This window comes from Indicator indicator, chromosome 7 (assembly GCF_027791375.1).
Source record: "Indicator indicator isolate 239-I01 chromosome 7, UM_Iind_1.1, whole genome shotgun sequence".
NCBI classification, from domain to species: Eukaryota; Metazoa; Chordata; class Aves; order Piciformes; family Indicatoridae; genus Indicator; species Indicator indicator.
In genome coordinates this window covers 25,513,698-25,527,627 of record NC_072016.1, presented here as the reverse complement: position 1 = coordinate 25,527,627, position 13,930 = coordinate 25,513,698, and the positions used below count along the sequence as shown (strand labels likewise).

General features: G+C 39.9%; 1 protein-coding gene across 1 annotated transcript; it reads left to right on the top strand.

The window, feature by feature from the left end:
* The first annotated feature begins 3,580 nt into the window (after positions 1–3,580).
* Positions 3,581–12,770, top strand: LRIT1 (leucine rich repeat, Ig-like and transmembrane domains 1). The gene is made up of 4 exons (XM_054382565.1): positions 3,581–3,702; positions 6,206–6,672; positions 9,086–9,391; positions 11,785–12,770. Exons 1-4 carry the CDS (start codon positions 3,581–3,583, stop codon positions 12,768–12,770), a joined length of 1,881 nt encoding a protein of 626 aa, XP_054238540.1.
* Positions 12,771–13,930: the final 1,160 nt, after the last annotated feature.

Below are 13,930 nucleotides of genomic sequence, written 5' to 3'. Positions count from 1 at the left end.
TGGCCATTCAGATCAAGCCCTATCACGGGTGTGTATTTTGACACTTGTAATTCGCATCATTTGGTGGTGATGTACCAATGAAGAATTATAAGAGAATGTAGCCAATGGTGAGGAAAACCTCAAATATGTAAGTGTAGATAAACCAGAACTGGGTTATGAGTTGATTGCTCTTTTTCACTCCCTTTTCCTCATGTCTCTGACACACTTGTGGATACACTCCAAGAAGAGAAACATGTTAATGTTACTGCTTTTTCTTGTTTTATTAATCTCTCATCCCACCACCAGGTCTTTCTCTTTCTTATTCAGAAGTGAGTCTATCATGTTGACTACACAGCAATGTTCTCAACAAGGTCCATAGCATCAGCAGCTGCTAACGCAAGCTTTATTGATTGCTGGGGTGGGGGATTATAAATTAGGGTTTACTTCTATGGCTCCCAGCATTTAGTTGTAACTTTGATGTTTCATTGCAGAGGCAAAATTGAGGTTCATGACAGCAAATCTTACCATATAGTTACTGGCTATTTTCTCTAAGTTTATTATTACAGTGCTCCAATAGAGGGAAACCACTTTATCAGATGGATGGAAAAAAAAAAAAAGTAGAGGAAAGAGGTTTATATTGGATTGCTTTTTTCAAGTAGAATTTAACATTAGTGAGAAAAGAGATGTTTCAGTCAATATCATGAGTATTGAGCTGAGGCAGAGTTTGGGCAGCAAGGCAAGTTGACCAATAAGTGCACTAAAAAAACTGATGAGCTTGGTCTTAGCTTGGAGATCATTAAGGAAACTGAGAAATCATTAAATCTAGAAATGGGACCTAATGGAAGTTGATGAGAGAACAACTATAGATATTTAATGAGCAACACTGAATCATGTTCTCATTGCTTCAGAAATAAATAATGAGATACTTGAATTTCTCTTTGAACAACAATGAATGTGAAAATATCACGGGGAAGAATAGTCCTTTGGGCCTTCCTCTCAGTAAGTGATTTCTACAAGCCATAATTAATTATCGGAGTTACCTTTGAAACAAGCTTATGTGAAACCGTGGCACCATAAAATGCCTGTTTAATAGTTAGCCCCAAACCACATGTAGATTACCTTGAAACTCTGAGAGTTCATTACCCAGAATTACTGAAAAATTGCCAGTGTAATTTCATTCTGCTAAAGAAAACATCTGTATGCCAGACATCCTGGAAAGTAATCTTTGTTAGGAACAATGCCTTGCACTGCTGCTGCAACATGTTGATTAACCTTCAGGTGGTTTGTACATAGGAATAGGTATGTTATTGCTACATTTCTGACTGGTAAATTCTAATTACACACTTGAAAGGAAAAGCAACATCAACAGGTCCACAAGAGGGGGTGAGTGTTTGAAAGGAGAGCTGGGAAGTGAAATCAGAAGCTGGAGCTACTTCAGACAGTTTTATTCCACAGGGATTCTCCTCACATAGGCAAATCCTCAGCCTAGTCAGGAAAGCAAGACGTAGTGGGGAAGCAGTGGAGATATGAGGGTAGTTACACCATGTAGCCTTCTGCATCCAGGTTAGCTAGGGATCTGGGCTTCTTTAAATGCCTCTGCTGCCAACAAGAAGAGACCAGCTTCAGCAACAGATAATTCAAGTTGCCCATGATAGGCTTATTTTGCAACAATCCGTCCTTCTTGACAGCTACTCTGGACTAGTCTTTTGTTTAGGATCTGAGTTGGGGATACAAGCATGGAAGAGACTTGAGTTTTGAGGAGTAGCATCCGCAGCAGCTTTTCAAAACATATTTGTCTCTTAGCACTCTCAGGTGAAAGCTTTGCATGTTGAATGGCCTATGGTGGTTTGTTTTTGAAAATATTTTCTTCTAACCTCCAAACTATCTTTTGGTCTAGATTGTTCATATTTTCTGCTTGGCTTTATGCAGTTCATAGATTTGTTTCTTCTGTGCATCTCTGTGGAAGGACAGCTGTAGATCCAACCAGGCTTTTAAAAAGGTATGGAGCTCTAGTTTTCTCCTAGGGAAATCTGAATTTAGATAATCTACAGGAGGCAGGCAGAAGAGCCATGGTATCTTCAAACAGTGACAGAAATGTCTATGGTAGGCACTTTTTTCTGATTAATATGACTATAATTAACATCCAAGAAAACATAATCTTGGAGAACTCTTTATGACCTTAGGTAAAGGGAAGTGACCAGTGCTGAAAGGCAAACAGAATGCTGGGTGGTTTCTGCATCTATCAGTCACACTCCCATGTCTTTGGGTGAAGCAGATGGCGGAGTTTCTATTGATCTAACGCAATCCAGGATTTTAGTATTATTGCTTATGTTTTGTGTTGGAGTGAGGCATCTGGGACTCTCCCCTGTAACACTGCTGGGTACTGAGGCTTTCCTGAGCTCCAGAAATGGAAAATAAATATTTTCCTGAAACGTCTCTGGAGTAGCATTAGTTCAGCATCATTCTCACTTCTGTTAACTTTTAACTTGTGCTTTCTGTTTTGTGTCTGACACAGAGGTCAATTTTTCTGCCAAAGCTGTAATGCAATATGGCTGGGAACTAGAGGAGTAGCAGTTTGATCATGTTGAAAGTAATAATCTATTTGTTTCTCCAAAGCTTTTTACTTCTACGAGAGTGTTGCATATTAAAGTCTGAGAGAGTCCTACACTTCACACTCAACAGAAAAAAAATAGTTTTGATAAACGTGAGGCGTCTTTAGTAGAATGAAAATAATTCTGCTCCTGTGTCAACAAGCAACTTCTTAAGCATTATATTTGTGCATATTTGGACTCTAATTTCCTGATTGTGTTCTTTGGAGTCAGATGTAGACTGCTGAAAACATGGGTGGACTCTGTCAACTTTGCAGTTATGGCCTCCTTTGGTAATAGATGGGAAACAACTGTCTTAAGGGGAGTGGAAAAAATAATTTGGCATTCTTGAAGCTGCCCCCAAAAAGGTCCCTCATCTGGGCTTTGTTGTTACAGCAAGTCAGAGCAAGTGCTCAGCCCTGCAAGTGTGTCCTAGTCCTGCTATAAACTGAAATATGTGCATATTTACTAAATTATTAATTGCTTATTAATAATAGGCATATTGCCAATATTTGAACAATTACTTGATCAAACTAGGAGTTTTTTAAATGTCACTACATATTTTTAATATTCTTATATAGGAGTCTTGGGTTCCATTAGCAGAAGAAACTGTTATAAACTATTTGCAATTCCCTGTAAGGAAGTAAATTAGTCCCGGTCACATAAAATTTACCTTGCCTATGATTCAGATCACCCAAAGTATCTCTGTTTTTCTTTGTGCAACAGCCTCAGAAAGCCTGAGGAAGGTGTTTTGATGGAGCTCCCTGGAGGGAAGAAATGCTGTCAGTACGGTTTCAGGAAGCAATAAGCACCTTCATGAAAATAACTCAAGTCCCCATCCTTAATCCCTGCCTATCCTTTTTTATCTGATGGACTCAGCGAGGGCCGGGAGATCACAGTGTGGCTGAAAACAAAAGGGAGTTAACAAGATGTGACCAGTCAATGGATAAAACAATAGGTGAAACCCTCCTCATTGTCTAGTGCCCAGGTGTCCTTCCCATGCACAGGTAGCCATGTGGATCGTGGTGAGTTTGTTCTGCTGCTTAGCGCTCGGAGGGCTGCCACAGGCGGGTGGCTCGTGCCCATCACAGTGCAGCTGCGTCTTCCACAGCCTCAGCGAAGGGACGAAAGCCAGGTATGCTGATACCTCCCTGGGGGGTTTGCTGCTCTGTCTCTGGGTTTTGGGGATTTTATTTCTTATCATCTGTAAGGATGCTCAGAGTAGAAAATACTGTGTCCAGACTTGGTGTCCATTATTTTTCCAGTTGCTTTGCGCTCTAGCTTTATTTGCAGAGGATTAGCTTCTGAAAACTCAGTAAGCAGCTTTCAGAGGAAGCGTTTGGGCATCTCTGTGAGAACAGAAGTGACATAATTACCACTGGCGCATTGGCAAAGAGGGAATAAAATTTAAACAACATTTCCCTTTTTTACCTTTTATGCTGAAAATGCTAGGTTTAAAAGGCTTTATTCTGCTCTGCTGGTTTGTTTCTAAAGTGTAACTAGATTTGGTTTATGTTGTGGTACCAAAAGCTGCAATTCCATTTACTTAAAATGTCCTTCAGTTGGAGATTTTAGGAAAGCAATAGGTTTCTAGATGAGACTGAACCAACAAAGCATATTATTGTTATTATTATTATTTTAAAAATAAGATAATTCTCAGACTGGAAACTTTTAGTTAAAATGGTGACAAGAAGAGAAGGACATCCATTTTGGAATGCAACACCTTTGTACTGACATTTCTCTGCAGGACTGTAATAAAAAGTCTTTCTGAAGGGTGATCACAAAGTAATGGTCTGACTTAATGAAATACAGGCTAAAGTTTTATAAAGTGTGGTTAACATCAGAGGGGTTTTATGACAGGGACACAGTATTTGCAAAATCCTTTGGAAGAATTTTTTTCTAGACAAGACTACAGTACTGGAATAAAAGGCTGTTCCCTATATTTTGGATCCCCATGAAACAGATCTAATTTCTTATTCCAGAAACTTTCCCAGTAAGAAGTGTAGTAGAGATGCAAGTAGTTTGCAGTTGTTAAAATGGAGTGCAATAGCGTGAGAGCCAGTTATTGCTCCACAAATGTCACAGTTCTGAGGGGAATTTCCTTTGAGTGACTGGAAAAAGCTGTAGTGTTTTGGTAAGATAAATAATAAAGCAAACATCCATTAGTCCCACAAGGAGCATAATATCATTTTTTTTTTCCTGCATAATGATCTGTATTTCTCACTAGTAGGAGATTATCCCACAGATGAAATGTTTAGTTTAGGAACACGATGAGAAGCACACTGTTTGACTGCCATAGTGTCTGTTATCAAACATTTTTCTGTCATGCCTACATGAAAAAATCCAACAACAACAAAACCACAACAATTATTGGAAGAGGATTTCTGGATTTTTCTTATTTGATAGATCTTCCTGTTTCTTAAAATCTCAACTTTTAGCTGAAAGTGGGCGGGATTTAATGCCACAATAAAACTGCAGGATGAAAGTAGTGTGCTATGATTTGATTGTAAATTAACAATTTAACTGTAGGCTCAAATAACATTTAACTCTGTGAAACTTGCAGGAGCAGTTCAGCGATGTTATTTATTTTTGTTGATAGTAGAGGTGTAATTGCTTTCCACCAAAACCAATTTGGGTTTGGAAGCTTTGTAATATTTTGTTTATCAGCCAGGGAATGTGATAAGAAAATGTTACTTGACTGATCACATTACATTTTTTCTGGTATCTTGTTTAGCATGTGGAGTGGGACACAGCTGTCCAACCTGTTATGTTTTGCAATGTCACTTTGTATTTTGTGGAGAACTTGCCTTTCTCTACTTACTGATACGCAAATCAAAGTGCAGTCTGAGAGACCTGTTTTGTCGCTTCATTCCTCACGGTTATCTACATTCCTACAGCTTGACAAAGCCAGTCACCATTTTTTATATGAAGGCTGTGAAAATGCAACATAGGGTTTTCATGATTTGACCTATAGAGATTAGAAATGGGAAGGAATAATTAAGACACATAAATCTGCCTTGATTGTAGTGTAGTATTATTCAAAGAATTAATTTCTGCACTTTAACTCTCACAGCACTGCAAGCTTGTACATTTGTGATTGCTACCATCTGTACACCCCTTTCAGACTATTTCATAGTAAAGCAAAGCTTGCTATATTTCCAGTGAGTTGTTACCCGACTTTCTTATCCTTGCCTCACACACCAAAGATCCTGTGCCACATTTAATCTATATTCCTGCCATTCTGCGTGTCAGTAAGGCTTCTTTAGTCATCAGTTCGTGGATCCTTTTGTTTTAACATGCACTAGAATCCTCTGCTGTACACAAATGTTGTCACTCTTGTCTATCATAAGTACTCTAAGAAAACCATTAAAATAATAAAAAAGAAAACTCAGGAACACTATATGGACTGGACTCAGACTCATGCTGCTCCAGGCAAAACAGTGCAATCTCTGAAGTCTAAAGGTGTATTGCTGCAAGCTGACATGCTTATGGTGATGATACAGAGATCAGCACCAAGTAAGAACTGATGTGAAGAAATCTTGTGGGGAAAAAGGCAGATCAAAATCTTGCATTAAATCAGTTCCAAAATCTTTTCAAAATACAAGAAATTCACACCTCTTTTTGTGTTTCTCCACCAGGACAGTGCTGTGTAATGACCCAGAGATGACCCTCACTCCTGTAAACATCCCTGTAGATACTACTAAGCTTCGGATAGAAAAGACAGCCATCCGCAGGGTGCCAGGAGAGGCTTTCCATGTGCTCCACAACCTGGAGTACCTCTGGATGCCCTATAACTCCCTTGCCAGCCTCAGTGGGATCACCTTCAAGGGCCTTCGTCGCTTGCAGGAGCTGAGGCTCGATGGGAATGACTTAATATCGTTCCCCTGGGAAACCCTGGCTGATATGCCACAGCTAAGGCTTCTGGATTTACACAACAATGAACTTACCTCAGTCCCTCCAGATGCTGCTCGTTATGTCAAGAATATCACATACCTGGACCTGTCTAGCAATAAGCTGATGACTCTTCCTCAGGCTCTTATTGCCACCTGGGCCAACCTTCAGGCTGTTCCTTACTTCCCCAATGATAACTCCAAGATCATCCTAGGTAAGAAAAATGTCTGTCATTTTGCAGGGGATACATAAACCAAAAGTTCCACTTCTTATGACAGCATTTTGAGCCACTGTGTTTGCCACCACAAGTACACTGTGTACGATGCAACACCCTGTACAAAATATGCAAATTCATGTGCATATTAACAAACTCACCTCAGGCTCCCCACTTCTGGCTTATTACACCATAAACTTCATCACTAGCTTGAATCTTTGTAACCCAAAACTGGCAACTCTTGCCCTTTTCATTTGTTGACACTGCTATTATTTGAATACAAATACAAATATGCTTAGAGTTCCCTGTCATTCATGCACTCTTTTCTAATAAAAGTTACAATGGAATTGATCCATTTTAAGCAGCATTTTTGTGTCAGAAGGCATGCTACAGATGGTTGAGTCCTCTCAGATGCAGTATCCCCAGATGAGGTTTCAAGTGTGTTTTACTAGCCAGGGTATTACGACTCAGCCTTTTAGCTGTTGTGCACTGGTTCAAACCCACAGCAGGTGGACAGTGGTTTAGAGCTGTTGCCCTCTGCTGTCTTCACTTGCTAAGAGCTGACCCGGCTCCACTGACAGCTCTGGGTTTGTGTATCTCCATCTACTGCCTCTACAGATGTGGATGTCAGTTCAGGCACTTGCTAATAATCTCTTCAGAGACATAGCAAGTTTTTTCTCACCCTGGGAGGTACCTGCTGCTCATTGTCCTTTGGACAAATGTGGGAGAGTAAAGTTTAAAAAAAATAGGTTACAGTAGAAAGAAACACAAGACTTTAGATTCAAGCTGCCACCATACCACCTGTCCTTAGCAGATATTGTTTAAAGTTTCAATAGCACTGGGAGAGGAGCAGGTGTTTTGTCATCTCCTTTTGCCAGATGCAGTATCAGGTTCTTTAAGCCAAAGCTGATGTTTTGAGGTTGTCTGTTTCATTTGCAGCATTCATTTGCAACAAGACACTGTCTAGATCATACTGTTTTCGATCGCCCCTGTGTTTCTGTTGATTCTAGCAAATCTAAGGAGCCCCTTGATGCTCATGGAGCTTTGTGGTGTTTGCAGGGTTTGCGTTCTTGCTAGAAATCTTCTGATTACATGACTACTGCTGCAGCACACCAGGGGCCAGCTAGAGTTGGCACTGTGGGGTGGGGAGCTGTTGTTTCCTCCTGTCAGGAATTGAGGGAGGTTTAGTACTTTTTACTTTCTGGCAGTTGCCTGCCCCAGGACATGTTCTTGGGCTGCCTGTGGAAAAAGAAGATGTGAAGCACCCTTGGAGCGGTGTAAAGCTCTCTCCAGTGGTAGGCAGGAGAACTGGAACACTGTGCTCCTAGATTAGGCTTCAAATATGTGCCAGTTCTTCTAGCTAAAGCCATTAAGGAATATAAATGTCTGTAGGACAAGTAAACGTGAATGTGTAAGTAGGATGACACAGATTTCATCAGAATACAGGAGCTTCTGTTCATGGATATGCAGAACTAGTTCCAAATTTGTTTTTTTCAGTATCATCCTCACAGGTCTCTTTTCAATAGAGTAATATCTCATTCTTTCAGAATTTGAGTTCATTGAGCACACACTGGGATAGCACAAAAAAAAAAAAAAAGCACAAGAGAAACATTCTGGGACTGCGAATCAGGAGTGTATTCTTCAATATACTCTTCATAAGTGTATGTTCTTAACACGGTCATTGCCTATTAATGCTCTTTTATATACCATAACATGTATATCCTTCAATTTAACCCTTAAAAGAGTTCTTTAATCTTATCCAGTGTAAATTAGCACTTCATGAAAAGAAAAGATTACTAAAATAATGAAAATAACTTAGAAGAACAGAGCTGGAAGAGAACTCTAACAGGATTACCTACACCTCTTACCTGTTATGCCTGACAATTGGCATGACAATCTGCTAATATTTTAATAAACACCAGTGTGAAGAATTTCCTGGCCTAAGGAAGAGAATCTATAGTCTCTTCATACTGAAAAAAATCCATTCCTCAAAACAAACCAACCATCCCCCATGTCCACTTGGTTTTTCCATCTATCAAATGCATTTATAATAACTTTTGGTTTTGCTTCTTCATGTGCATAAATAGTGATGTTTTAATGGTATGAATAATCCTGCTTTGAACTTATAAAAGATTTCAGCTCCAAATCTTGAGATACTTTAGCAAACCATATTTATTCCCTTCTATTAACTGGCAACTATGAGATACATCAAGCTCAGCCAACAGTGGTAGGGGACTGTCAGGATCCCCCACTCCCCACCCTTCACATACCCCTGCATATGCACAGGCAGTTCTTGCTGGGCAGATTAGGAGCCTGTTACAGTTTGTCCTACTGAGAAATTGGGGGAAAAGAAAAAGTAGCAGAAACGAAAGCTGCCTTTGAAGTGACTTAGTGCTCTGATTTATTTTCACAGGCTTGCAAGACAATCCTTGGGTGTGTGACTGCAGCCTGTATGAAATGGTCCATTTCCTAAATTTCCAGTCTCCTAACATAGCATTCATTGAGCCCAGGCTGAAGTGCTTCACCCCCCGGAGCCTTGCAGGAGTCTTCTTCAGCCAAGTGGAGCTGCGGAAGTGTCAAAGCCCTGTTGTACATACATCTGTAGCCAAAGTAAAGACCATCCTGGGCAGCACTGTGCTACTGAGATGTGGAACAACAGGGGTACCCATCCCTGAGCTCAGCTGGAGAAGAGCTGATGGTGCTCAGCTAAATGGCACAGGTGGGTTTGGTTTGACCTTTTCTTGTATACATGGAATGAGTGAGGGAGACATGCACCTTTATTTTCTACAAACTATGCAGCAAATAAAATCTTTTGTGATGATAGATCCTTCCTACTGAAAAGACTCAAAAAATTAAGATTCACTATAATTCACAATAGTATCATACGTAGTTCACTATTTCATTGCCATTTCCGAGAGACTATAATATAACATGAAAGTAATTTTATCATAAGAAAATTTTATACTATCCTGTGCTTTGTTTCATAACAGTTGTGTTGGTAAGACAAGTCAAAGGATTTTCCGCAAATCTATGGGAACTAAAGAACTAAAGAACTAAAACATGTCCAGATGTAGCAAGACACTACAGAGGTTTTGCTAGTTAGGTATTCTGTCATTGAAATAATAATTCCCACTAAATGATTTTATGGGTCTTTGAGACTAATGGTGATCTACTGTTAATCAGTGAGTAAACATCTCTGGCAAAGAGATGCCTGATGTGAATTCAGCTGAGACTCAAAGAAAGAAAAGGTTGTAAACATGCAACATTACTGGTATATTAAGAGAACCAAACCACTAAACTGCTGAAGGATACATGTGTTACAATACAATACAGTGGTTCTTTTCTGATGGAATGACAAGTTCTCTTGTGAAAATGCTCTGTGAGAGGAACAGTGACCAGGTTCCTCTTCTGTGCTCACTCTTTGGGGGAAGACTTCAAACAGGCACTGCTTTTGTGACCAGTCTTGTTTTCCTTTCCTGTTACAAGAATGGTTGAACCTAAGTTGCAATATTGGTCCTTTAATAATGTGTGAAATTCAGGCAAGAAAACTGCTGCACTCAAGACAATCTTCCTAAGCTTTTTGCCCTAGAAGTTTTAGGTCCTGAACCTTTATCCCTCCAATGTCCCCTGAATGCTACTGCATCCCAGGCCTGGCTCTGACTTTCATAGCTAGTCTAAACCTGGCAGCTAAATTGCTAAATATGGGATCTGATCTTCAAAGGATTACAGAGCTCCTCAGTGCACAGAAGCAGGGGAAAAAGCATTTTTCTTTCATAGCAGTAGAACCACTTGTAAAAAATATCTTTTGTTACAAAGACCAAAGTCTGTTGTGCATGATGTGCAGGATGTAGCAGAGCTGCTCTTCATAATGATAATGTCTACCCATCATGCTGTGAACATCCTTCCTACACTTGAAAAGAGCCACAATGAAAAACAAAACAGAGAATGCATTTCTGAAAGTGTATGTTGAATTTACTTTAGGCTACAACTGAGAATGATGTATTTTGTGCCCCATTAAATCAGACTTTATCACCTTTCAATAAAAAGTTGGCTGAAAGTATACATTATTTCTCAAAAATGGCATTTTCTGTGCCAATGCTATAACGTGACTGTTTGAGATGTTGGTATCCTGAATAGAAAGGAGTGAGAAAGAGCTCACAATCTGTATGTGCTGGGAAGAGCTGAAGGAAGACCAGTAGCTGCATGTTTTTAATATACTCATTCAGTAAACAATTAAATTGAAAATGCAACTTCCAATACCATTGTATTTCACTGACATTGGTTTGTGCCCTGATTGCCAAGACTGGATCCTGATCCCATGAGGGCTTGGGATAAATTTTCATTTCATCTTACCTTTGCTTTTCAACCATCTCCCTGGTTTAATTTTCAATGGGAAAAAGCAGAGATACGATGTGCTCATCCTAAGGAGACTAGTTAAATAATGAAGAAGGTATTTTACCCTTCTGATGATGATTCCAGATTATTTTTTAAAATTTTTTTTCCTTGCATAAATAGAAAAAGACAACCCCCCTAATTTTAGCCTTTTGGTAAACCAAGTGAGATATCAACACTTGGCTGCATACATATTGTTCAGAGACATACGACCAAACTTCCTTGGATTGGATCAATATAAAAATGTGCAATAATTTAGCAGTAAAAGCTGGTTTTAGCCATATACTTTAGACTATGTCATATATGGTTTCTAAAAGAAAAATCTCTATTTGTGGTATTTTCTGTGACTCAGAGAACTGCATTTAATGCTCAAATAGATCATGTTACCCCCTACTCTTCCAGTCTTTTAAGTATTCTACCTACATAAATGCTTTTAAGCATGTAGGCTTTTTTTTTTTTTAATAGAAGACCCTTTCCTGGTTTCTTTGCAAACTGTACATCAGTTTAGAGGAAATAGCATTAAATACATTAAATGTATTAGATCTGAAGCAGTGTTTTCATCTTTTTGCTTGGATTTACTTTGGTTTTGAAATACTCTTGGTGGCAAAAGAAATTATGATTAAGCAGGCATTTAGCTGATTGACTCTTAATATTTCACAAAGCATGTTATTAATTCTATGGATTATTGCCTATTTATTTTACGTTTTTCCTTCCTTGCAGTTCACCAAGAGATTTCTAGTGATGGCATGAGCTGGTCTATTCTGGGCCTGCCTGTAGTTTCTTATCTTGACTCTGGAGAGTATATCTGTAAAGCTAAGAACTTTCTAGGGGCAACAGAGGCATTCATATCGCTCATCATCACAGATTCAGAAAGCACAGACGACCCCAACTCTAATGCTAAAAGTGCATGGAATGGGAAGGCAACTGGGATGGAAGCAGCTGCTTACAATGACAAACTAGTGGCAAGGTATGTTATCACCACCTCCACTGTGCCTACCCTGGAGAGTGGAGTGGGTGCTGGAGAAGGCCCCCTCCTCCCAGATGTGGCACAAGATACCAACCCCAGAAACCTGCTGGTGAGCCCACCTACTGGTCAGCAGGAGCCAGAGAGAATGGTGAGGTCTGTCAGGGTGATAGGAGACACTGATCAGAGTATCACCCTGGCCTGGAAGGCCCCTCTGGCAAAGAACACTACAGTGTTCAGTGTCCTTTATGCCATCTTTGGAGAAAGAGACATGCGGAGGATCAATGTGGAGCCAGGGAAGACAAAGCTCACCATTTATGGGCTGCTACCAAAGACTAAATATATTGCATGTGTCTGTGTGAAAGGGTTGATCCCCAGGAAGGAGCAGTGCATCATATTTTCCACAGATGAAGTTGCCAGTGCAGGAGGGACCCAGAAGCTGATCAATGTGGTGGTCATCAGTGTGGCGTGTGTCATTGCTGTTCCTCTGACACTGGTGGTCTGCTGTGGAGCACTGAAGAGGCGTTGCAAAAAATGCTTTGTGAGGAAACCCAAGGAAATTCAGGAGTCCTATGTCACTTTTGAAAGCCTGTCTCCTGCAGCCAAGGCAAAAGGTGTGGAAGGAGAATATTTGACTAGACATACCCCTGATGAATCAAACAGGCTACTGTCTGCCAGATCCAGTGTGGACTCAGAAGCAATACCAAAGGCAGAGGGGCAACCAAATGAATACTTTTGCTGATGGTAACTAGGCTCATTGTTGGCTTGCTAGGTGGAAAACACATGGATGTATACACAAGTCTCTGCTCCAGCACTGAAGGCCATTCCTGTCACTCAGTCAAAAGCTTCTGTGATCATGGCCTCATTCTCCTGGACCACTTAAATTTTCATAAAATGAAGCATGCACACTGAGTGTGAGGACATTAAGCAACATTTCTGAGTGCTTTGCTAAGTATTTTATTTTCAGCTCTTCTGATGTTCTTTTGGTTGACAAATAGAGGAGTGTTTAGTAATTGTATTATAAATATCTTTGAAGGTAATGATTGAGTCTCACCTTTTACATCTCCCATGTTTACATGAAACACGCAGCTTGATACTTAGTAGATCACTAAATGCAGATGTACTACAACCCTTTCTAGTATTGTCTAACATGAGAACAGCTCTATGCTCTGAATTCAGAGAAATGTGCAAAGGAGATAGAAATTGAAAGACAAAGCCCAATCCACTCCTACGAAAACGCAGTAGACTATTTTGTGAGCGTGTCTGGCCCTAAACAGTGTTAAGATTTTCTTGGACAACAGTTCCAGTATTGCACAGGTCTTCAGTATGAGTCCTACCAGGCATTTTCTAGCTGTATTGTAATTAGAGTACGCTTTATATCAGCTGTGCTAATTAAACTCATGCAATATTCTGCTCTGAAAATAATGTGCAGCATTGTAATGCTTTGTCATCATAGTGAAAATCCTACAGTAGATGATCTGCAAAAATCTCCCAGATCAGCTGTGTCATTGCTGCTGAACACAACTGCTCAGCCAGGCACTAGTGGTTTGGTCCTGAGAATATTTTGCTCTCTGCAGAGCCAGGGGTATGTAATGGCCACTGGCAAGGTGCACACCAGCCATGCTTCCAACATGACATCAGCAGTGTCAGAGGCTCAGTGCAGTCTTTTGGGTTTCCAACACCTTACAAGTTCAAGAACCCTTAAAAATGGTTTAATATTCATCTAAATATACTTTCACAACCAGGTCAAGCTAATCAGTTAAGTCCTGCAGCTCCACTGGAATTTGCTTATCACAAAGCACTTCCCAGCTGTGTAGTTTTCCTCTCCAGTCCCTTACATAGTATTACTGTATATAAAGGCTTTTTTCTTTATAATTAATATTATTACTGAAAAAAATTATG

Coding starts and splice junctions, on each gene's coding strand:
- LRIT1 (XM_054382565.1), top strand. CDS start 3,581: ATGTGGATCGTGGTGAGTTTGTTCTGCTGCTTAGCGCTCGGAGGGCTG. Junction 3,703..6,205: donor AGCGAAGGGACGAAAGCCAG/GTATGCTGATAC, acceptor TTTCTCCACCAG/GACAGTGCTGTGTAATGACC. Junction 9,392..11,784: donor TGCTCAGCTAAATGGCACAG/GTGGGTTTGGTT, acceptor CCTTCCTTGCAG/TTCACCAAGAGATTTCTAGT.